Raw genomic sequence first — 26,484 nt, forward strand, 5'->3', positions numbered from 1 at the left:
ACGGGAGCCGCATGGTGCTCCCATATAACACCTCTCCTGCATGAGCTGTACTGGCTCCCAGTGGTCTTCTGGGTGCGCTTCAAGGTGTTGGTTATCACCTTTAAAGCGCTCCATGGCATAGGACCTAGTTATCTTCGAGACCGCCTGCTGCTACCGACGGCCTCCCATCGACCTGTGCGCTCCCACAGAGAGGGCCTCCTCGGGGTGCCATCAGCCAAACAATGTAGGCTGGTGACCCCCAGGGGGAGGGCCTTCTCTGTGGGGGCACCTACCCTCTGGAATCAGCTGCCCCCAGAGATAAGGAGAATCCAAGACCTCAGTGCCTTCTGCCATGCCCTTAAAACCTTCTTTTTCCAGCAAGCCGGGGTGGCCTAACACTTTTTAAAATGTTTTTAATTGTCTGTTATTGTTTTTAATCATGGGGCCAAATTTATATATATCTTTTTAATTGTATTTTAATGTTTGTATTTGATGTTTTTACTTGGCTGTTCACCACCGTAAATCCTCAGGGGGAAGGGCGGTATACAAATTTCAAATTCAAATTTAAAATAAATAAATAAATAAATAAATAAATAATCAGCAGCAAGGTTTTAGAATTAAAAAAATAAATTATTTTCAAGTTATAAAGTAATTCATGACTTTGCAACTTCTTATCAATGTCATACTAAGCATCAACTAAAATTTAAGCAACTCTATGTTCGTGTATATTTTAGAAATTATATTTAGCATTGATTCACATTTTGTATTTGGAAATTTATATTTTAATTTTTTAATCGTCACACTTTAATTTTTATTAGATAGTCCTTGATTTACAACCTTTTAGTGACCATTCAAAGTTACAATAACACTGAAAAAAGTGACTTATGATTGTTTTTCACACTTACAGCTATTGCAGCATTTTCATGGTCACGTGATCAAAATTCGGATGCTGGACAACTGATTTATATTTATAATAGTTGCAATGTCCTAGAGCAGAGATCTTCAAATTTGGCAGCTTTAAGACTTGTGGACTTCAACTCCCAGAATTCTCCAGCAGCTGGCTGGAGAATTCTGGGAGTTGAAATCCACAAGACTTAAAGCTGCCAAGTTTGACGACCTCTGTCTTAGGGTCATGTGATCACATTTTGTGTCCTTATGACAAGCAAAGTCAATGGGGAAACCAGATTCACTTTAGAACTGTATTACTAACTTAACAACTGCACAGATTCACTTAGCAGTGGAAATTTTGGGCTCAATTGTGGTCATAAATCGATGGCTACTTGTATATAGACACTGGATTACAGTAGATATTATTTGTGTTCTACAATATATTATTTGTATTCTGAAATGAAGCAATTAATGTGCTTTAAAAGGAAAAGAAGAAAAAAAAAATGGATACCCTTTCTATACATTTAGTAAACATCATAGTTTTTAAAAAAGCAGAGTTCTAAGGGGAAAAATCCAAATTGAAATAAACGCATAATTGAAGCATGAGCAATAGAAAAGTCTTCTGATGCTAAAAAAAAAATCAGCTTTTCAAAATCAAAAGATCTTTCTTACAGAAGGGATTTTTATTTTTAAAGGTTTATACAAATATACATACCATTTATAGTTTTTGATATGGAGCCAATAAAAATTATTTAATTTATCAAAAGCAACCCCTTTACTTTTGAGGTGGGATTTGTTTGCAAAAACCAAAGTCAATACTGAAACAAACAAGGAATATAATCGAGAGATTTCTTTCTATTAATCTTGCCTTGAACTAACAAGGTGTGCAAACACTCAGTCAGTTCCTCACAGAACTGAATTGGTGTACAATTCACCAGGCATAGCTAGTGCACGCATGGGGGTTTGCAAGGGGGCAAATGCCTGAATATGTAAGGCAAGCTGATGACCTCATGCAAATGCAGTAACTTACACAGTTGTGTGAAATGTTGGGATACAAATATATATACAGGGTGCATTAAAAGGATAATATTCCCCCCTTCACTTGTCATCATTTTACATCATGATGGTTTGCTGCGAATGTGACTAAAAGCTCAATTAGTTTTTCAGTTCTCACACTCAAACTAGTTAAAAATTCAAGATTGCCATAATAAGCCCAGTTTTAAATTTACCATTTTGAATGCTATCAGAGACTTTGCTAACTCCAGATAATCTGTTTTGGCAATTAATGGCAATTTCATGCATGCATATAGCATTTTCCCTTTGTTGGGGGGGGGGGAGAAAAAGAATATATACATAACATATTGCCCCTAGCATTTCTTGAGAAAAAAGATTGGTGGAAAATGGAGCTGCTGTGGCCTAGAGGTGGAGCTCTTGCCTCATAATCAGGAGGTTGAGAGTTTGATCCTAGGTAGAGGCCAGATGTAGGGTCTCCTGCTTGGGCAGGGGGTTGGACTAGATGATCTGCAAGATCCCTTCCAACTCTGTTAATCTGTTTTTAACTTGCATTCATAAAATAAAGAGTGCAAATAACCATGAAGTAGTCAAGCTTCCTTAACCAAATCAACATTAGTTAATGGTTGAAATTTCTACGATTCTGCTAGTTATTAGGAAATAGGAACTGCATCAAAACAAAGCAGTGTTGTCAAGTCTGTCCTGCCTGGCTCATGAACGCAATAATAGAAAACCTTTGAGCTTTATAGCAAGGCTTATTCCACAGCAGTCCCACATGTTAGTCAGTAGTCTCCCAAATGCAGAGCTTGCCTTGACGGTTCTGCAGTTGACCTCAATGTCAATTGTCACTGCACGGGAGAGGTGCTGCCAAGGTATGTAAATTGGTCCACTGCTTGCAGCTTTTGTCCCTTCATTGTGATGGTGGGCTCTTGGTGTTGAGCTTTCGGAGTTGGCTGATGCATCACTTTGGTCTTTTTTATGTTGATGAGGAGGCCGAAGTTGGCACATGCTGCTGCAAATTTGCCCACACTGGCTTGCATTTCCTGCTCTGATCCAGCATTCAGGGCACAGTCGTCAGTGAAGAAGAGGTCACGTGACACAGTCTTCTTTATCTTGGTGACAGCCTGGAGTCTTCACAGGTTGAACAGTTTCTCATTGGTCCTGTATCTCAAGCTAACTCCTAAGAAACTGTTCTGGAAGACGTCTGACAGCATGGCTGAAAACATTATGCTGAACAAGGTCGGTGCCAACACGCACCCTTGCTTGACTCCATTTGTAACAGGAAAGGCCTCTGAAGCTTATCCGTCATCCAGAACACGAGCCATCATACTGTCATGGAACTGACGTACCATCAGGATGAATCTATCAGGGCACCTAAACTTCGACATGGTGCGCCACAGTCCTTGGCGACTGAGTAATAGATGACTAGCAAAAAGATATCACATACCATATTTTTCGGAGTATAAGATGCACCAGAATATAAGGCGCCCCTTAGTTTTTGGGGAGGAAAATAAGAAAAAAGCTGATTGGCAGGTGGATCAGAATATCCCCAATCAGCTGTTCCCAGAGGTGAATTTTAGCAACAGGTTCCTTGGTTATGAAGTTCTGTTTGGGGGCTTTTTTTCTGAAGCTTCGTTTATGCTTTTTTCAGCCTCTGAAACCTCCGTTTGAGAAGCTGGGCGGGGCTACATTAGGAGTATAAGACGCACCCAGATTTTCATCCACTTTTTTGGGGGGGAAAGGTGCATCTTATATTCTGAAAAATACGGTATAAAGTTTGTTTGGAACCATGTTGACGCAGTGGTTAGAATGCAGTACTGCAGGCTACTTCTCTGACTGCCTGCTGCCAGAATTTGGCAGTTCATTTTACCAGGCTCAAGGTTGACTCAGCCTTCCATCTTTCTGAGGTCGGTAAAATGCAGACCCAGATTGTTGGGGGCAATATGCTGACTCTGTAAACCACCTAGAGAGGGCTGTAAAGCACTGTAAAGCAGTATATAAATGCTATTGCTGTTGCTATTATTTTATCCAACCTATACTTTATATACTGTATGAACTACTATTTGGAGCAGGGTTTCTCAACCTTGGCAACTTTAAGATACATGGACTTCAGTTTCCAGAATTCCCCAGGCAGGATGGGTTAATGTTGAAGATCTATCAATGTATTAGAGCCCTGGTTCTGCCTGGACTCAATAAAAGTCAGCAAAAATAATTATTTTATTTTTCCAGGATTGAGTCACGGTAAACAGATAAACAGATGAAACGAGTTTATCTTTCTCATCTGAGCAAATATAGAACACTATTTTGTTTTAAAACACTATGATGTTTTATGCATTCTATCAAAATATTATTAAATATTAAGTTTAATAATTCAGTGGCATGTGTAATATGAATAGTGCATGGCATAGTGCATGCATAATGTACATGGCTATCCACTTCCTTGGAATAAGACAGGGATGGTAAAATACATTTTAATATGCATCATAATGGAATTTATCATGCATTTGTTCTGAGTTTTCTAGGTCAAATGGAATGTTCTAAGCAATCTCAAAAGTTTATGCAAATTGCCTTTGCACAAGTAGTTTATTTTCAATTAAGATTCTTAGCAGGTTAGTTTCTCCAGCTTATTGTAGCAATTAATGCTATATTATTGGGTATTTAGCACTCCCTGCAGGACAAGAGAGGTATTCCAAATAATTCGTATTACCTGCCATGCAAATAATAAGCATGGGACATATTAAATAAAATTCTGAAAACTTAATGCTTGATATATTTTTAACAACTTATAAATTTAATTTTATATTCTAATTTATGCAAGATTCCTTATATAAATATTAGTGACAACTAAGGAAGACATGTTTCTCTTTTACTAGTTATTTTTGTGAGGAATCTTAGTTCCAAATGTAATGAAAACAATAAAGACCCTAAATTCAAAAAGTATATTTTCTTGAGTGTAATATTTGGCAAGAACAAAGGACTCTCTGCATAATTTTTTAATCAATTAAGTTACACAAAACAGAAGCAAAGCACTTGAGTATACCTATTCAAGAGTTCCACATCCTGCAGCATTACAGATGCCTAACTTTGAATGGGTAAATTCAGGCACAGAGATGTGAAGTTCCACATTCTGATCAATATATACAGTACACTCAGCACGTTTAACATTTTTTTGTGAAATATGAACAATTGGTATCTTCTAGTCCTCAGAGCTTTCAGCATACATTTAAGAAAGATTTATCAAGTATATAGGGCAAAACTAGATTATTAAAATACAAGCCATTCTGTACTGCTGACTTTATAAAGCTATTTATTCGAGATTGGCTATTTCTGAGTATAAAAACTTACAGTGAAAATTTTTTGTAACTAAAGAATAACTTCTTTTCAACATGTCTCCTATTGACATCCGTAAACAAAACAAAACCAACAAAATCTAACCCAGAATTTTTTCAAAAAGTGTGAGCAGCTAAAAAGGCTGAAAAAACACTTTTTCATAATCGGGAGATTGTAAAATGTATTTTGTTTTGTATTTAAAGTTTTTTAAATCCACTTGAGAACTGATTCTCAAAGGAATACGGTACCTAGAAATGTTTACAATGTGATGCCACTTGGCAGTTGAGGATTTTTTGACAATATGGTACAAAAACAGTTTGTCTTTCAGTGATAGCTAATTGGTCTAAAGTGCATCCTTCAATAATAATTTAGAATAAATATTTCAGATTTAGTACAAACTCTGCATCTACTATTCAGAAAAACAGTCTTTTTTTCAGGCTTCTGTAGAGACCTGCAACAAAATGGCTCTTTTAAAGGATTGATTCATCAACAATAATGTGATTCTTAAAGCAGCCATATTGCTTTTTAAGCTCACATGCAAGAATTAAATAAGCTGATTTACTTAAAAAAAACCCAACAGAAAGATACTATAATGGCATAAGGTTTGAATCATTTCTGTAATATGCACAGCCCTAGTAAAGAATGGTAAGTAACAGTAACAGACTTGGAAGGGACCTTGGAGGTCATCTAGTCCAACCCCCTGGTCATGTAGGAGACCTATACTAGGGATTCAAACCACTGAACTGCCGAGCTTTCTGATCAACAAGCTCAGTGTCTTAGCCACTGAGCCACCTAGTCAGGCAGTAAGTAAGTAAGTAAGTAAGTAGGTAGGTAAGTAAGTAAACAAGGAGTCAAGTATCTACCACAATGTACTGTATTAAGGAAAAGCACTGTGACTTTGAATGCAGGACTTGGAATTATAGTTTAGTTCAACAGTTCCCAAGCTGTGTGCGGTTAGCAAACTCATAGGGGCATCATGCAATATTTTAAATTTTTGCTCCATTAATTTGCAAAGTTGGGGTTTGCAACGTCCAATCTTTGTGAAGCTGATTTTTTTGGCAGTTACTATGAAAAAAGCAGTTATTGTGTGAAAATCAAGGTAGAACGTGAAATGAGGTGTCCAATCTGATTCCAAGATTTGAGAAGTTGTGTGCCCAAACATACATAGATTGCTTTACTAATTAATTGTTGTTATTTAAGAATAATTTTAAAAATCCTTGGAATTTATGAGTATTTCTTTTTCAAATGACTATTAAGTTGTTAGGACATAAAATCTTACTGTTTGAACCTAACTATTTAATAAATGAAATTGTTAAAACATTTCCTTTGGTCTAGAGCTGCTATGAAAAAATTACTGAAATGCTAATGGCCCTGTGAGTCAAGAAAGTTTGAAAATCTCTGGTTTAGTTGATGATATTTAAGCAGAATATAGTTCTATCAAACAGTTACTGCCACTGGGGTGGGGGTGGGAATGAAATAAGCATTCAATGTTGCAACAATCTCTTTTGAAATTCATGAGGAGAAAAAAGGCACTAGATCTTCTCAAATGCCAGAATTCATGTTTCTTAACAAGGTAAATATACTCAAACAACTTTAACAACACTTAACAGCAACAGTTATAAATGTATACATTTGTGACTAGGACAATACAAGCTTATATCCTCTCAACTGTTGAGAAAACTGTAACAGTATTTGCAATTCCTTTTACTTCTAGTCAATAAAGAAGTCAAGGTAACTTAAACCAATATAAATAATTGTTTTTAGAATAATTTAAAGCAATTCATCCACTGAAAATATGCGCAGACATTTTATACATTTTATACAAAACCATACATTTGGCAATTAACATTAAGAAACATTATTTCATTAAGCTTAAGGGTGTTATACTAAAAGTCTGTCCCTACTAAAAAACCAAACAATTCAGAAAGAAAGCGGAATATTTGAGATAATTTTTAACATAAATTAAAAGTACAGATCAAATTGAACAAGTTTACTTTTTTAGGTCTATATGCATGCACAAAAATCCAATATGGAAAATGACTTAACGATTTGTTACTTCATGTTTAAAATGTTTTGCTGTATTTCCAGATGCTTTATCCCAGCTGAAATTCCTAATACACTTATTTATATGACTCATTGATTCCAATGTGTTCACTAGTGACTGTATTTTAGAAATATAATTGTCTCATGAATTAGAGGAATTTATCACAGAATGAATACATTAACAGGGAAGGCATCGTGCTAATTTCAGATATCTGGAGTATCTGAGTAATTCCCTAAATACAAAGTATATATTTCTGCTCCCAATGCCCCAGTTTGATTATTCTCCAAGACAACCATTCAGAAAGTTCATACAGGAATCTGTCTCATGAGCCATTCAACTAGCAAATGATAACTTCCCTTTCTGAAAAGGATCTTTACATAACAATTTCTGCTTCCACCTCTAGCGTCATCAAAGTGTGGCCTGCTATCTCTTCAAAGTTTCCTTGAACATGTCAGTTTGGAACTGAGAACTTTATATAGTTCAGCTTTGATTAGTTGGAGAATAGTCTGGCCGCCTAGTTTTAATAATTTTTGGTTTTGGTTTCTTGATTACATCCATTGTTTCTTCTGACTCAAGTTCCTCATTGCTTTCACACACATGGACCACCACACTAGGAGTAGTTTCAGTTGCAGCATGAAGTTCATACTGAGCCCCTAAAATGTATTTAAAAAACAGTAAGTGACAATAGTACACTTAATAACACATACAATTTCCTAATTGAATTTATTGCATATTGCCATTGATTAAAACAGTCACAACATGATGAGGTGTATAATATCTAGCTGCTTGGCTTTCTGAATCCAGAATGCTGCTCCCAGATTTCCAACAGAGAATTTGGAAATATCTAACATCTTCCCAATTTTGATAGAACAAAATATTTTCTTTTATTATTTCTGAGTTAAGAATTGCACCAGAACTGACTGAATTAATTTTATTTATCATATGAATCTCATTTTTTCTCCCCCCTTTATGTTTATTTTATTTTAATCAAAGTAACCTATGTAGTTTCTTACTACATCATAACTGATGCATTATTTTCCCTTTTGTTTGTTTTACTTCACTAATAAAAAAATAAAAAATACCCCCCCCCAAAAGTTAAGGATTCCATTGCTAGTTCCTGATTGTTTCATTCCTTAGTCCTGTTCTTAATTAATCCTTTTACATTATTCCAAACATAAATATAATATGACTTCTAGGCAGGGGTGAATCAGCTGATCCGGTAGCAATGATGGCCAGTAGTTCAGAGAACTGGTAGCAATGACAGCTACCGCCCAGCTGTCCCATTCCCCGGAGTCGGGGAATGCACCATTCCCCGACTCCGGCCTTGCCGTGGAGCCACTGCCTGCTTGCCCTTTGCCACGAGGTATATCCTACTGTTCACCTTTCTCCCGCGGCTAGCTGTCAGGGAAGGCAAGCGCCTGAAAATTACTGGAGTCGCTCACTCTTTTTCTTGAATGAGCCGCCACCATCACCACTCTGGTCCATGCGCTGGCTGCGCAAGCGCACACTATTTATTTAATTCACTCATCAGCGGCAGGTTGGGTGTGCGCACAAGGCGGCGATGGTGGTGGCTCATTCAATGAGAGTGAGCGACTGCAGTAACTTTCGGGCACTTGCCTTCCCTGACAGTCAGCTGCGGGAGAAAGATAAGGACATGCCACTTGTCGATGAAAGAGCGGGCAGTGGCTCTGGGACAAGGCTGGTATCGGGGAATGGTGCATTCCCCGACCTGGTTGAGGCAGGCAGCAGCTCCAGGGCCCCAGGGAATGGTGCATCCCTGGGCCCTGGCCCCCGACCCAAAACGAAGAGAGAGCGGGTGTTGAATGGGTGGCAGAATAGAAATTTTAAACGTTTTCCTACCAGGTTCTGTGGGCGTGGCCTGGTGGGAGGGGTCTTGTGACTGAGTGGGCATGACTGTGAATGACATCGAGTTGGCCATGCCCACTCAGTCACAGGACACTCCCCCACCAAGCCATGCCCACAGAACCGGTAGGGAAAATTTTTAGATTTCACCCCTGCTTCTAGGGTCATACATACCTTGAAAATGATTAAATTTTAAAGGAGGATTTATTTATTTACCTTAAGCTTTTAACAATGTTTAAAGGAAGTTACACAGGAAGCTAAAAACATTATGGAAAAAATTTTACTGATGCATTCTCCTTTTCCCATCTGTTTGTTTCCCCTCTCTAAATATGTGTACTATAAATTGAATATTTAAGGTTATTGCTTGTATCTAAAACAAAAATGAATGATACCTTGAAAATGAATTAAAAGTATTTTGGACCAAGTAAATTTCTCCTACAGTAGTCCAGCATGTTACCATGTTCTGCATGAGTCTGAAGAAAATACAGGTATCTTCTACTTACGATTGGTCACTTAGTGACTATTTGAAATTATAAAAGACCCTCTAAAACCGTGATGGCGAACCTATGGCACGTATGCCAGAGGTGGCACGCAGCGCCCTCTCTGTGGGCACACGAACCATTGCCCCAGTTCAGCTCCGCCATGCCTGTGTGCACACCTCCCACTGGCCAGCTGGTCATCAGGTCTCTGCTGTGCATGCAGAGGGGCGCATGCGTAGGGGTGCGCATGCATGCACTGATGGCATGCATGCATGCATGGGGTGGGGCACATGCACAGGGCCCACACACGAATTGCATTTTGGGGATTTGGGCACGCATGCATGCATATGCATGCATGCTTTGGCCACTTGATCTGGAAAAGGTTAGCCATCACTGCTCTAAAAGGTACTCATGACCCATATTGGAAATTTTGATGGCTGTCCCCCCATGGTCATGAGACCACATTTTGGGAACTTGGCAACTAGTCTGCATTTTTGACAATTTACAGTGTCCCACAGTATGTAACCACAATCTACAGGTTTGCCAGAAACCAGTGTCTACATTCAGTTTCCAGTGAAACACACCCATAACAAACAACGGGTTCACTTAATAACAACAGCATTTGCTTTATCAGCTCTACAAAAAAGGTTGTAAAGTCAGACGTGGTCATGTGAACACTACTTACAACCATAATTGCGGGCTCAATTACAGTTGTAAGTCGAGGACTACTTGTATGCAACTTCTTTAAGCATGTATTTTAATGGATAATAGAGCAACTTCTTGGAGCAGCATTTTTTCCAGACTCACATGGAAGTCTAGAATAAAGTTCCATACTTTATGAGCAGACACTTTACACTTATACACACACACACACAATTAAATAAATTAAATAGGAAAAATAACATGAATTTGTTATTAAGAATTCAGATTTAAAATGTCTTACCTGGTCCTAATTTGGAAATTGCATATAAAAGATCATAATTAATAGCAGGTGTAGCATCATCTGCTTGTTCCCAACCAACAGGAGGAGAAGATGGAGGAGAAATCAGGAACTGTTTCTCTGGATCAGGTGGTGCTAAGTGTGTATTTCCAATATACAATCTCTATAAAGTTATCAAAAAAAAATATGCATTCCTGTTTACTATGATCATTATATGAAATGAAATGAAAAAGATGTCATACATATAGTTGGGAGGTTTTGCACATCACCTCACTTCTATTTATAAAAAGAGCCAGATCGTTTTTTAGGCTTTTGTACAAGCTTGAAAGAGCGATGCCACTGCTTTAAGGAATCTACTCATTAAAGTAACTCTTACAGCAGTGGCAACTATCTCTTTGTGTGAAAAACTAGAAAAGATCAGCTTCATACTGGTATAATGCTGCTGGACTACTCATGGATTGAGTAAGCATAACACAATAAATACTCAAGACATAAAAGAACAGAATCTTCACAATATTAAGATCAAGACTTCAGTTAAAAACCTGACTAATTAAATAAAACTTAAAAATATAAAAAGTTTGAGCATTCACACAAAATCATAGTTAATGAGAAAAGGCTATGTAGGTTTTATGCAAACAAATACTTTGAATTTGGCTTGGTAACAAGACCAGCAGTTAGTTCACTTCCTTTAAACAGATATATATGTTCAAGCAACTTCCTCTCCTTCAGTCTTTGGTACTCAGCTGTGGCATCTTGTCCAACTTTATAGGCCACTTCATGTAAAGCTCACTGTAATAATCTCATCTTCAGGTTAACAGCTCACAGATCAATCTGGCCAAGTCTAAAACTAAATCTTGGTGTTGTTCTCAGAAAGTTACTCTTTTCCACTTGTCCCTTCATGGATAACGATTACTCCAAGAACAACCACAGACTCAGAAGGAATGCAACCCTGTCAAGAATGGGCAATCTCTCTAATTTCATAGTACCTTCATCTTGTTTTCATTCAGCATCAGCTTACTGGCTCTCACTCAACCTACCACTGCATCCAGATGCTGATCAAATGACTATAATATGTAAACTCTTGTTTACATAAACAAGAGAAACAGAGCTGGGCATCCTCATGATAACTCATGCCAAATCTCAAAAAAAAAAAAAAAAAAAAAAAGATCTTGGCCAACTATTTCATACAGATAGTAAATATTATTAAGAATAAAATGTGACCATACAGAAATTTACAGGTTAATTGTCTTGTGGTTGTAATATAATCATCCAACATTACCTTCCATATTTAATAATTTTGTTGTAAGAACTAGGCAAGAGCCGTTCAAAAACAAATGAATCCTACAACCAGAGAAGACAAATGCTAGAGCAATATTATCCTCGAAACATGACCTTATGGGTACAAATGGTACATTGTGACCTGAGTTCACAATCCACAAAGCGGTCAAGATGGCAAAGACTGATTCAGCTCCACAACCAGCCTGCATGCTAAGATTGCTGATTATGTTATTTGTAGAAGACACTTGTCTTCTCCCATAGCAAGCATGGAAACCCAGTTGATCTTACTATTAGCAGTTAATAATGGAAATTACAGATCAGTATCTTATGTGTACTTATTTAGAGGACAATTCAAGCTAGAAAAACCATTCCAAGAGCAAAATAGTGATTGCTTCTAATAAAGCATTTGGAAATAGATCACAAGTACCAACAGACAGAAACATATCAATTTGATAACTCGTTTTCGTTATAGCACATTTCTATTTTAAAAAGCATTCTAGATTGCATGATCCCTTAGCAATTCATGCAGTACTCTGACCTTCCCACTTCATAATATAGGTGACCTTTGTTTCCCATTATTTTTAAATGGAGTCTAAACAATATTATCTGTAGTGAATATTTTTGCAAATGTACAAATTGTCTTGTGGTAGGTTTTTTGTTATTTTCCCATTTATTTGAGCTTTTGACCATGTACAATTTATTTTTATTTATTGCCTTTGTTCTTGTATTTTAATATTGATTTTATTACTTTATTGCTTGTGTTACCTAAAGAATGTGTGTTGTTAAGTAGCCTATATAAAAACTAAAACATTCAGATATACTTATGTCCTAATTTAAATTCTGACATGGAGAGAAGAAAATAATACCCTGATCACATCAAGCTCAATTTTTCTATTTTTTAAGACATACACTTAGGAATGAACTATGATAATTCCACATATCCCGGAATCCATAATTTATGAAGTAATTTTTAATGTCCAGCTTTTATTTCAATTCCTGAAGTAGGAGGCCAAACACCAAATCTACATAGAGCTTAGTTCTCAACTGGTTGTCTGGAAGCTCTACTTACAAAAGTCTCTGTTAATATCACTAGAGAATCAATAGGTAAGTGGAAAAGTTTTTTGGAAAAGCAAACCATGCAACATGTGCCTTTTTTCTGAAGTATGTCTGAATGTTTTAAAATATCAGCTAATCAAATAAACCGTACATATGATAGACGAATAGATGCATGCAAAGTAGATAGAAATAAGTGAAACTTAGTTATAAATAATGTAAATTTCACTGATTTCTAGCTCATATATTGCGTTGGCAAGATGTATACTGCAGTAGAGGAATGGGAAACTAAGCAAAAAATAAAAATATAAGAACTGTTTAAAAAGCTATTAAAGTATAACTGGTTGAGTTACCTTGTCTTACCTGAGCAAAATATAGTTTAATTTCCTTTCCAAGAAATTCTGTCTTGTGTAACCGAATTTTAACCTCAGCTGCTGATAAAGGATTGCTGAAGTTCAACCTTATTCTTTTAAAACTTTTGAAATAATGAAAGGTGACATCTTTGTCATATGTTCTAAACAGAGCTTCAAATCTGCCCTGAAAAATAAACATGTGAACATAAATAAACAGTTAACAAGAATACAGCATTCCTGCCTATCATTTATTGATCTATAAACAAAGGTAGAAGTATTTCAAGACAGTTTCATTTTCTGAATTAAGTACAATTCATAAATAATGCATCTACAAACGAAAACACAAGCATATTTTCTGCATACTTGGGCTCTTACGCCTCTAAAGTTTTGAGTACAGCTAACAAGACCTTGCCCAATTGTTGTTACTGAATTATAATTTTTAATGTAATTGTAAGAGAAAATGGTTAATAACTACATTTATTCAACTGCATTGTACGTTAATTAAATATAAATCCAGATAAAAACGAATTTAATGCTCCAGTTGTCTCTCTCACTGTCAACATCTCTTGCAGAATCTAAAAGAAAACCCCTTCCTCTATCTTCCTCTATACTTTGTTTCCCAAATGCTTATGTGTCAGTTTTCAAGTGCTCCCAGGAAGGTTAATTCCCCCCTCCCCCACCTGCCTATAGGTCTGGTAGCATTAGCCTCCAACCCCACCCCAAATTCCCCTTGCTATGTATATTAGTGCAAAGAAGAGCCATGTTCTCAAAATAAATTCAGTTTGAAGTGGCAAAGACAAAGAAAAAGTTACACAACAATCCTCTGGGAGGGGCAACTGAGGAGCAGGCAGCTCAAAATTCTGTGACTGCCCCGTTCTAAGTTCTTCTGGTCGCATGACTCAGAGCATATGCTCCCTGTCCTGTGGTTTTCAGTGCACACATAGGCAAAAACAGCAGGCACAACAAAACAGGAAAGCAGAAACACATATGGATATAACATAATAGAATGGTGTATAGAAGAAGAAGAACTAGAAAGAATCCAAGAAGCCATGTTCTGCATGATTTCCCTACTTTATTTTCTCTTAAGAACATTTGTGATCAGTACTAAACTGCACACACCTTTATTTGTTTTTAACCAAGTAAAGGAAATATAGGCACCCCCAGTGGCAGGTTTCCATTCTAATTATATATGAACATCGACAAGGTATGGGCTACTACATACAAACTTAACCAGAATGCAGAGAAAAGACTGAAAATGGCTTAAAGACATTCCTTTCCTTGTAAACCAGTCACTCTACAACTCATGCATAACATATCTTTGTTTCAGGGGTGAAATGCTCTTGGTTTGGACCGGATCACCTGATCCGGTAGCGATGGAGGCGGGTGGTTCGGAGAACCGGTAGCAAAAATCCCTCCTCCCCACATGCCTAGCTGAGCCGCACAATTATCGGAGACTTTTTCTTTTAATTTTTAAAAACATTTTTTCTACAACCTCTTCGGTCGAAAAAATGCTTTTAAAAGTAAAAAAAAAAGCCTCTGATGATCGCGCAGCTCAGCTGGGATCGTCAAAGGGATTGTCAGTTGATGATCCCAGCTGAGTTGCCTGATCGGCAGAGGGTTTTTTTTCTTTTAAAAGCCTCTGACAATCCAAGCTGAGTTGCCTAATCAGCAAAGGCTTTTTTTCTTTTAAATGCCTCTGACGATCCAAGCTGAGTTGCCTGAACGTCAGAGGCTTTTAAAAGAAAAAAAGCCTCTGCTGATCAGGCAACTCAGCTGGGATCGTCAGAGCCTTTTGAAAGCATTTTTTTACAACCTCTTCATCAAAGAGGTTGTAGAAAAAATGGTTTCAAAAGAAAAAAAATTGGCCACGCCCACCCAGTCACATTACCCCCCCACACCAAGCCACGCCCACAGAACTGGTAGTAACAAATTTTAGATTTCACCACTGCTTTGTTTGTTTGTTTTTAAACTGTTACAGTTGCAGGATAGGGAACAGATCAAATTCAGAATCACTGGGAGGAATCCTCCAATTATGTTATCCATAGTAGCAATAGCAGTAGCAATAGCATTTAAGACTTATATACTGCTTCACAGTGCTTTTACAGCCCTCTCTAAGCGGTTTACAGAGTCAGCATATTGCCCCCAACAAGCTGGGCCCTCATTTTACCCACCTCGGAAGGATGGAAGTCTGAGTCAACCCTGAGCTGCTGAGAATCGAATTCCTAGAGTGAGCAGTGAGTTAGCCTGCAGTACTGCATTCTAACCTTTGTGTCACCATGGCTTTTACAGTATCAGAATTCCATGACTTAGCAACATCATCAAAAATCCCCCAACAAGATATTGAATTGAATTGAAATATTTTAATTTTTAATCTTGATGTGGCCAGAAAAATGGGACACTAAGGCAACATATATATTGGTGTTATTAAAAACCACTACTATGAATACTATTGCTCAATGTCCTTTGGAAGATTATCTGTTTGGCAGTGCTGCAAATTTTACTTATATCATCCAATTCGAAGGACAGTTATTTCAAAAACAGTAACTAAAATGTAAAATTTAGCTATAAGCTACATTGTTAGCCATATAAGTAGCCATTACCATGTTTCCCCAAAAATAAGACCCTGTCTTATATTTTTTAGAACTCTGAAATATGTGCTTGGCCTTATTGCCATGCGCTCAAAAGCCCAATTCGGCTTATTATCAGGGGATGTCTTATTTTGGGGGAAACAGGGTAGCATTATAATATATAAAAGAAAATTTAAGCTATACTGAATGTGTTACTGACATAGACTTTAACAGATCTATGACAAATGTTTAACAGATATATTTCTGTCACCATCATTCTTGTTCCAGAAAAATCAGGATCTACTACAGAGGTAGCTAGCTGCTTCTTACAAAATCAGAACATCTAACTCGCTCTTTCTCTTTCCTATTCATCCCTTGGATGAAAATTATATGCTATTTTGTTTACCTTCTTCTTGCTTCCTGTGCAGCTATAGGATGGGTCTTGCAAGAAGATGGTAATGCTGTTTTGGTTGTATGAGCAACTCTAGAGAAACTATATAGCACATCCCAATCATATGTGCCAATATAAGAAATATGCAAAACTAGTGGGGTGAAGATGATGCAGGGTAAAACTTGACATAGTTTAATGAGGATACTGGGTGCTTCAGTGTCTGAAGTGAAGTCTGCATTTAAAAAGAGCTTCATCAAATACAATGGTTGCTGGCCCTCAAAAATATAACTTTTACTAGTCTGCCTTCATGTACGTAAATGTGCCAACAACTGCCTTTCCTACTGAGGCACTGCTATTTGAAATAGCCAATAGAAATATTAAGTACATATTCAACCCACATTTATGTTTCCAATATTAATAAAAATAGATGCTATCTTTTAAAATTTATAGTGAAAGAACTAGGAGTGGAATTTAGAAGGAGACAGTGTTTTTATATCTTACTTTTTATTTACCAGCAGGAGTAAAAAATAATTATCTCATTTTAGCTAACCTGAAAAAATATATGAAAATTGGAACATCCTTAAAAAATTAAACATTCAGGAAAATGCAAGGCTGTTCTTTACAACTACAGCTATTTGAGGTCCAAGGAATGTAGAAATAGATGAAAGGAATGAAAGACAAATAAAGCATAGAGTAAAATATTGGAAATGAGACAAAATATAACATAAAATATGGAAAAATTAGCAACTAAAAAGATTACAATGCTAACCTAATGAAAATAATGTTAAATTCCAAAAATACTGTTCTTGTATATGCTAAAAATTTCCAGTTATAATTGGAAAGCATCATTTACTTTTATGTCCCTAGATAAATGTACATTTCTGCTGGAATTTGGGAAGTTGAAGAATTTTTAATAATGAGAATATATCCCATGGCATTCTTAGACAGAAAGACTGTTAATCTTTAGTTCTTATATTCCAGTTATTTGTACAGTGCCAACTAATATTGTTGCATTCCCAGCACACTCAGAAGCATTGTGCGCATAACCAATGGAAGCATTAAAGATTTTATCTTCTGCCCAGAAATACTTGAGAACTTGCAAATGATTAACAAAATATTTTAAGAGTCTTTACCATCTTGCAATCTGATAACATGAGAAATTTCTAAATCACATAAAAATATCAAAGGAACATCAGTTTCTCTACCTTAAAATGTTAACAATGCATCTGTTATTTTGCTTCACTTTCTAACCAATTCAATATTCTCAACACACTCACATTTCCCTGCATGCAATATAAACCTTTCCTTAAAGCAGTTTTTACATCCAAAAGTCTTACCCTAATTTCAGGTTGACTGAAAATCTTGTGGTCCGCAACACAAGCAATCAAGGAACCAAAAATGTAATCAAAGTTCCTGAAATGCATTTTTGCTTTCTTGTAAAGATTGCCAGGAGCTCAGCACAAGACCAAGAAAAACTCTTTTTGAAGAAGCAGAACAGTACTGGAAAGACAGCTTATAAAAGAGACTAAGTCCAACCCCTCGGCAAGCACAAAAAAACCCAACACCCCAAGTTTTAGAGCATCCTATACGTGACAGCAAATTCCTGAGCAAAGTTCTGCCACATAGTTTCAGGCTGTCAGGGACAAAATGTAAGCTTCAGCTGGAAAGAGGTGACGTAAGCATGTTAGTCAGTTTCCCTATGCTAATTAACTTTGCTCTGGAGTATGGAAAAAACAGCTGAGGTTTTCATAGCCAGCTGCTTTATCAACTCCTCTTGCAGCATAGTTTCCATTGCTAGTAACTCCATTTAGCACTCTGGCAACATACTCTTCACTTGAATAGGACAACCCATTTTAAGATGGAAAAAATTACTATTTGAGGACTAAGGTTAGCTGCAATAAACAGTAATTAGCTGGCAGGAAATATTTCAAGACTTTGGAAAACTAAGAACAAATCTTAGTCACTGTGCAGTCAAAGCCTATATATGTTTACTCAGAATTCAGTCCCACGGGTCTTAATGAAACAAATATAGCACTCCTAAACTTGTATTTTCCATGACTGAGCTAGTTTTAAAATGTATTCTAGGGAAAAAAATCAGTTGAAGTGTATGCTGGCTAAGAGCCTCATTTTTCTTTTAAGTTACTGGCCCAATGCCATCCAATGAAGCCTGTGGTCAAATGCAGGGGTCCCCAACCCCTGGGCACCTGTCCGTGGCATACCAGAAATCGGGCCGCACAATCAAGTGAACCCCCATCCGCAGGATGCAGGCAGCACATGAAACAATGCCCCCCTCCGATCCGCAGAAAAGCTCTCTCCTTGGTCCCTGGTGTCCAAAAGGTTGGGGGATGCTGGTCAAGTGGCAACTCATATGTACATCTGCCATCCCAACACTTTAACACTACAATTACTATTCCATACCCCTTCACTGTTTCACTGTTGTGAAAAACAGAGGGATGTTTCACTTGCTTTTAAATCACATCATATACTTCTGTACAATTATTATAAGGTAAAGATGCTGTTGAAGCAGCGTCAAATACTCTCCATTGTATGCAAGAAAAGTAAGTTGAAGGTACAGGAAATACTTGCATTCCATCAGCTTTAATTAAGATCATGTTACAGCTTTCAATATAGGATTTAGGTTATTGTTGTGAAATAGGTAGACAAATTTAAGATGCTTGCCCATTTAAAAGTAAGGCAAAGGGATTTGGGAGGAGATCCTCTTCAGTTGGTCACAAATGAATTTTGGCAAGTTGTCAATTATGTCTTTAGTGTATTTCATCTAAATCTTTCATCTAGTTTAGGTTTACAGTCCGCAAGCCCAGCAGACTTCTTTTAATTCCTCTGCATAACAGATTGATTGAAGGATAGATATTACCTTATTGAAGAAACAAACTTACCTGTTTAAATTTCAGGTCTGTTAATTCTAGAGGCACATTTAGATAAACAAATCTTAGCATATATGAAGATTAAGAAAAAAATAACAGCTTTTACTTAATGCCTTAGAAAACATCAGTAACACATTTTTCTTGTCCTCCTACATTTCTGATACTTAACTTATCCTTATACATTGCACTTGAAACCCAAACATTCATGGCACGTTAATTCATGTTTCTCTGAGAACATTTTCCATCCTTATTCTTGTTACTCGAGTTTACTTAGGAAAAAACAATCACAATTTTAAGGTGTACTTGATCAAGTAGACGAATTACAAAAGTGAGCCTTATTAAAAGGAAAAAAATCAATTACAAATAATATTAAATATTATAAAATCTACCTAAGCCTTCTCTAGAAACATTTCAAAACTGAAATAGATACTCTCACCCAAAACCTCTTGCCTATTTTTATTATATGAAGCCTAAGTGTACACACACACACATATATGTGATCTATTAGCTAGTTGCAATTTTATTTCACTATCCTTGCAATTTTTTGCTGACAAGTCCTTTGATCTACTGTGGAGAATATCAAATTTTGGCTTTGGAGAAGGCAGTTGTTATTAGTGGAATCATGCAATACAGAATCTAGCTATTACTTGAAATTGTGTTTCATTAGATAGTGATAACATGCTATTTTCAGAATTAACCTAAAACCATAATTTTTAAAATGAAAGATAAATTACTTTTAATTAGCATTATCTTCATATTGTACACTTTAAGCTTTATTGCAAACATTAATTTAATTTGATGACAAAATTAAGCTTCCCCACAAATGGCTAGAAATTACCTAGAGAGCGAAGAAAATAATATTTATTCTCCCTCTCTATACTCATCCCAATATATACAAACAGTACAGTTTATGGAAATGCCACTGGACTCAAAAGCAGAATAGCTCCTTTGGATCCAAATCTATGTTTCTGCATTTTCCTTCCCTTTTCTACATATTACTTTATAGAATGCATTTTTTCCCATTTTGGATTTATATTTGACCTTAACAAAGGTTTTGCAGTGGTTAGTTAACAAAATCATAAATAATCTATCTTTCAAACAAAGGTTTAAACATTTTTGTGGACTGTACATTTTACTTTTTATGTATTTATACATGATGGAGGGCAATAAATCTAATTTGGGTATTCTTTTAAAGGAGCAGTTTGGTTGAATTACAGTTCTTTCCTGTTTCCTGTCCAACAGTTTGTAGTTAGTAGTTAGAATTAAAATTAATTAAAATCAGGGCTACTGCCCTTTGAAAACACGAGCTAATAATCAACCCTAACCCTAAATACACAAGTGCCATTTCATTTTATTGATTACATTTATATTTTAAATCAGAAAAGAAAATTATGATAATCTTTACAGTTTTTAGGTTTAATTTTTCCATATTTATTTTTTCAAACCCTGAAATAAAGGCCTCTTCTCTGAATCCTCTCAAACATAACAGTGCAGGTGAAAGTGATAGTTTTCTTAGCTTTGGCTCATCAGCTGTCCTCTGCTTTCCCAAGAAGCTAACCTTGTGCCTACCTTAATATATCTTCAAAACCAGGCACATATCCTTTATTATTTATTATTTCAGGTTTTATAAGCTTTAAATTTTTACTATTCTGTGAATTTAGCATGCTGTATCAATAACAAGAATAGCAAAAATTGAATTGTGAAGGTTTATGCATTGAAAGAAAGTGAATTTTTCTAGATTTTGTTTGGGGGAGGAAGATTTAAAAAGCAATAGCTATAAATTTCATGGAAAAACATTGCAAATAATTCATCACAAATTCCATTTATTCTCCCAGCTGCTCCATAAAGCTCCATGAAGCACACAAAATTATTTCAATCATTACAAAATTATACCAGCTTTGAGATTATGAGAAATCACAATCAACATTAAATCAATCTTTCACAATCTGTTATCTTTGAAATCTTTTAAAAATAAAACTGCTGGAAATTTACTTTATATAAATAATACAAAGCTTAACAGCATCTTATCAACTTTGCCATTGAAACCTAAAATACAACTTTTAATATTTCTTCTATCATGAAACTCTGGGATTCAAAACTGGGATTTTGAAGTGGTTTCCCGTGTGATTACTTATCAAATCTAAACTGATTAGCTTTATATGGCATTACACTGTGCTCTGGCATTTCTTTAATTCTCAGTTGTAGATTGATAGTTAAGTTTTTATTATTGCTATCTACATTTTGAAATTGATTTGGAAGCCACCGTAACAAATACAGTTTTTAAAAATCCAGTATATCGAATTAAATAACCAAATACCATTCTCCCCAAAAAGGTTACTTAAATAAACAAATCTTTTAGTTCCTGGAAAAAGTGAGCTGCCAGTTCTACTGGTGGCTTCTAAAATTTCACAATGGTTATTATTAAAATCCTTCATCTAGACTATTGCTGTCTGTACTTGCCAAAAGATGGCATTAGGAAAACAGTCTACAAAATTAATAATAATAAGATGGTCATAGATGGTCCTTGAGATAAAAAATAAAGAGAAGCTTTGAAGATTAAAACAGCACTGAGGACATGGCCTGGAAGAAATAGATGACTAGTTTAACTAGCACAGAACAGCCTGAATTGTGTTCTATACCAGCCCTTCCACCTGAATTACGCAATTCCAAGGGGAAATAAAAAGCTAGGAACCTATTGTTACATGAATCACAATAGAAAAGTCCAAAATGAATGAATCTAAGATTAAAAAAAAGATTTGACTCCAACCAGAATTTTCAGAACTTTGCATTAGAACAAGCAGTATTCACAGAATTTAATCTTATCAGAAGACAACTGAAGTAGCAAACATTCTCTGAACCACAACAGTTCAAAACAAAATATGTTTTGAAGTAACCTTCTTTAACATAATATACTTAGTTCAAATCAAGGACTGATGTTTTTCATCAGAATTATCACTGGGAATTCATTACGACTTTGGTCCACTTACATTCATCGAAACAAGATTTCATCATATAGAAATATTCTTTTAAATAAAAGATCCATATTTTCAAAAAAAATAGGTTGGTAGATGCTTCAGTTGCTGCTTGACCATTCTCCCAACATACCTTACAATTGGTCAATTTGATCTCACAAAATAAAGTTCAGATTCAACTATGGGGCCAATTTTGATATAGACATTAAACTGCAGAAGTAATGGCACTAAGATGGCAAGCATGCTGTCACCAGAAGCTGAGCTTGACTCAAGGACACCTAATTAGGGATTTGCTTGGGAGAGGAGAAAAGAAAGTGTTCATATACACCAACCATGGTCTACCTATCCCATTTTCATTTTGCTTCATATGAAATTTGGAACAACTGACGTATTCTGGAGTTTGGTAAACCCAGAACTGTTTGGCAGGATATACCTGAATGTATATGTTTCATGAAAATGAATAAAGTCAATTAGAGGAGGATTGTGTATATGTGCCTTTGAGTCAGTCTTGATTCTGGTGGCTAAGTGAACAAATCCATGCAGAGTTTTTTGCAAGATTTTTGGAAGTGGTTTGCCATTGTTTTCTTCCTAGGACTGAGACAATATGATTGAGCCAAAGTCATCCAGCTAGCTTCATGCCCAAGACTGAACTAGAACTCATGACTGCCCAATTACTAGTTTGGTGCCTTAACCACTACACTAAATTTGAGCGCTAGAAGTGTAGTAGTAGAACCATAACTTCAGATATTTAAAGAACAGCCCCAGAAGCTTTTAATCTCTCAAAAATAGCTCCGCATAATTTTCCTAGGTTAATTAATAACCAAACCCTGTTTGTGCTTTCCTTAACACTCATGAAAGTTTCCTGTTTGAGGAAAAACCTAAGCATGGAAAGCTGTACCCAAGAATGGATTGCTGGAAAATTATAATAAATTGGAAAGTTGGCCAATAACTTGTGAAGAGTCTTTTTAAATGAGTCACCTGAATGGTATAATACTATGGAAAGTCTGTTTCCTGATACCAATAGAATGGAAATCACTTTCCGTATGTGCTTTACAATATATTCCAGTTTCCACACATCTTGGAAATCTTCTCATACAAACTGCTCTTTCTATAGAAAAACCATGAAATATTTCCTTGAAGACCGTTATACATGAGTTGTAGTTCTAATTACAAATTCTCCAAAGTATTAACCAGAGACTGCATTATTCCCATCATAATAGCTACTCTTTCCATTATTCATTGTGAATTTTTGTGGTAATGTATGTATGTTTTTGCCTTTTATATTTGTTATTTACAATTAGCACCCTGAATTGCAACTAGCATCTGACTGGCAGCCAATTCAATTCCTAAAGATGCACAATCATTGCTGGGGATATTGGAACACAATCCTCATTTCCTGGATCAATACTTTGTAATTTGCAAAGGGCCGTTGGTAGCCCTACGCAGAGCCCATTAGAGTAATCCAAACAGAAGATGACTAGGGCATGAGTAACTATCAGTAATGCCTCTCAATCCCATAGTCCCAATTGATGCAAACAATTGGGACTATGCAAAAAAGCAAACGTCTACTTCATGTTCATGTGGCTAGCAGTTATAAACACAATTTTTTAAAACAGTAAACACACCTCTGGCATATTGTTTTTAGATAAAAGGATCACTTAGACTCCATTGGTTCACTGACACCACAGCTGCATTTGAATGTAATGTAAATCTATTGTTTAAGTTCAGAGATGGGCAGCCTGAGCTCCTTCAGATCTTTATTTATTTATTTATTTTATTATTCATATTTCTATACCGCCCACTCTCGGAGGACTCTGGGCGGCTTACACCAAAGACAGTATACTAAATGGCATATTGCCCCCAACAATCTGGGTCCTCATTTTACCCACCTCGGAAGGATGGAAGGCTGAGTCAACCTTGAGCCGGTGAGATTTGATTCGCTGATCTGCTGAACTAGCAGTCAGCTGAAATAGCTGCAGTACTGCACTCTAACCACTGCGCCACCTTGGCTCTTAATCTTGTTAATTCATCAGTTTGAGGATGAGGAATGATTGGCACAGAAGTCCAACCATAAATGGAGAACAAATTGCACCTTTCTGACTTGAAAATGAGAATCAGCCTGGCTTGGACATTTTCTCCTCTGTTTTCATTTATGAAGGTTGAGTAATACATGAAGGGCTGGGAATTCCAACTTGGCTTCCTAGTCTTCCAGAAGGCCAAAGGAGATCATATACTGATGCTTTGATATCACTCTTCACCCCATTTTTTTCCAGGATGGAATGGAATGGGAGGCTTTCATGAGAAAACCACTTCCTTCCTCAATCTTAAACTCACCTCTCCTAACATAAAATATAAACAATAACAAAAAGTTAGAAGTTGTACTGAAGAAACACATAAATTGAGTTGCCAGATTTCTGTGACACAATGCAATCGGGTGTTACTGGATTACAGGTTGCCTGCCTCTGTATTTAGTTTCACTCTGGGCTAGCTGTGAAAGACTAACAGTTCTCCAGGTGGCACATAATAGCTCTAAGAATTGGTTCCAAATGAGAAGATGTGTGTAGCTATCGTCGTTTTTTGCCTGAAAAATAAAAGGAAGGCCAACATGGTACAGTGGTTTGGGTACTGGACTGACACCAGGAAGACCCAGGTTCAAGCTACATGCAACATGGAAGCTGGCTGACTAACTTTGAGCCAGTCATTATCTCTTAACCCAATGTACCTCAAAGGTTTGTTGTCTTCCCAAACATCTGAGCAAAAATGTAATATAAATCTAACAAATATATGAATAAATTTTCTCTTGTAACTTTCTTCACATACTAAGCTGTTAGTTATAGCTTTCTTTTCCTTCCCACCAGCAGTTTTTAGCTAGCTACAGAGAATATAATCATGTTTTTACACTCTTGATATAAAATTTATTTGGCTTCCATAATCCTTTGTAACAGTTTTAAAACATTAGACTGTAAAAGAGCATCTAGCTTACACTTGTATGCCCGTTACAAGGGGACCAGCATAAATATCAAGCCCCCCAGACCTTTTGTATACCAATATTTGTTTAAATAGACTAACCTTATAAATAACAGGAAAAAATAACTAAACATTTATTCACATCACTCATTATTTCAACAGATAGTAGCATCCTGACACCTAGCCAAACTCAAATTATTTAAAAAACAGGATTGTACCAGGGTAGCACTTGAATCAAAGATAATGAGGTAATCCTGATTAGGAGAGGAATATGTGTGTGTGCACATGGATTCTCAATAAAAGGGGGGGGTTGGAGGAGAAAGAAGAGGGGAGCTCACCTTTGCACTGTTGCCAAGAAAAATACATGGATATATCCATAGAGTCAGCAGGAGCTGAAGTAAGTTTTACAGGAGCTTTACCTTTTAAATTTATTCATTTTTATTATATCTCACATTTTTATAATACCCCAAAATAATAAATACATATTAAAATAGTGATTCAGTTTATAGCATACAATGAACAGTTAATGTAATAGGCAATAGATTTCAAGGGCTACTATCCCTGAGAAGATAGCACCTCTTGTTATTATACAAATATTTGCGTTGGCCTTAACCAGTATTAGCAAAAATATTGTCTTTTAAATAAAATTTTCAAAAGCCACATGAACAACACTTGGGACACAATTTTGTGTATATTTTTATATTGCTTCCACAAGTTCAATTATTGTTAACATAAAAGGTTTTGATGTCAGCACTAACATAAGCTTGTAGTACAGAAACCTGTTATTACTATTTAGGTTGGTTGCACAAGCAGATGTTTAGACTGGATTTGGCATTTTTGTCCACCTATCAACTCCTTTCCAAAGATCTGGGATAGGCAGATGTTGTTCTTTGATGATGTTAATTATTGTTATTATAATTTCTTTTTGTCCTGCCTTTATTATTTAACAAGTAACTCAGGGAGATGAAAATAGTTAATACACCTTCCTCCTATTTTCCCCACAAAAACAACCTTGTAAGATGAGTTAGGCTGAGAGAAAGTGACTGATAGTTGGTATTGGTAATATTGGTGACATATTAGTATGTCTATAGGTTCAATGCAGCATAATTACTGTGGGCTGGATAACTATTGTCTTCACTGCAAGTTTAGCAAATGGTTTCAGTAGCATAAAGGAATTCAGAGTCTTACTCTCAGTTGTTTTAGTAATTCTTTCCCATTTTCAATGGAAGAACAATTATTCATCAAATAAGTTACATTCTTACATTTTTTTTTTTTGCTTTGGTTCTTTATCCAGATGTATATATCTTGTTTAAAGTATCCATTCATATTTTTCCTTCTTTAATAGAAAATACAAAATATAATCACTAGGACCACTTTTAACATACATTTTATTTTAGGTCCCTTTAATTACAAATGTTAAGAAGCTAGAAATAAAAGAGTTTGCTGCCATTTTTCTAACTAGGCAGAAATGAATTTAGACAAAG

At 36.1% G+C, this 26,484-nt stretch overlaps 1 protein-coding gene across 2 annotated transcripts in view; it reads right to left on the reverse strand.

Moving 5' to 3' along the window:
- Window positions 1-4,856: 4,856 nt before the first annotated feature.
- The window catches only part of RCAN1 (regulator of calcineurin 1), a 29,769-nt gene continuing 8,141 nt past the window's right edge, over window positions 4,857-26,484 (reverse strand). Inside the window, exons 1-4 of one of the 2 annotated variants that reach the window (XM_034439852.3) lie at window positions 17,514-17,838; window positions 13,229-13,402; window positions 10,538-10,697; window positions 4,857-7,905 (exon numbers count right to left, since the gene is read on the reverse strand). In XM_034439852.3, coding sequence (XP_034295743.1) covers window positions 7,733-7,905; window positions 10,538-10,697; window positions 13,229-13,402; window positions 17,514-17,600 — 594 coding nt within the window. In that variant the 5' untranslated portion in view covers window positions 17,601-17,838 and the 3' untranslated portion in view covers window positions 4,857-7,732. Of the gene's footprint in view, window positions 7,906-10,537; window positions 10,698-13,228; window positions 13,403-17,513; window positions 17,839-26,484 lie in introns of those variants that run through there. The other variant, XM_034439765.3, reaches the window with a different exon arrangement.

This window comes from Pantherophis guttatus, chromosome 5, assembly GCF_059756535.1.
Source record: "Pantherophis guttatus breed Tessera chromosome 5, ASM5975653v1, whole genome shotgun sequence".
NCBI lineage: Eukaryota > Metazoa > Chordata > Lepidosauria > Squamata > Colubridae > Pantherophis > Pantherophis guttatus.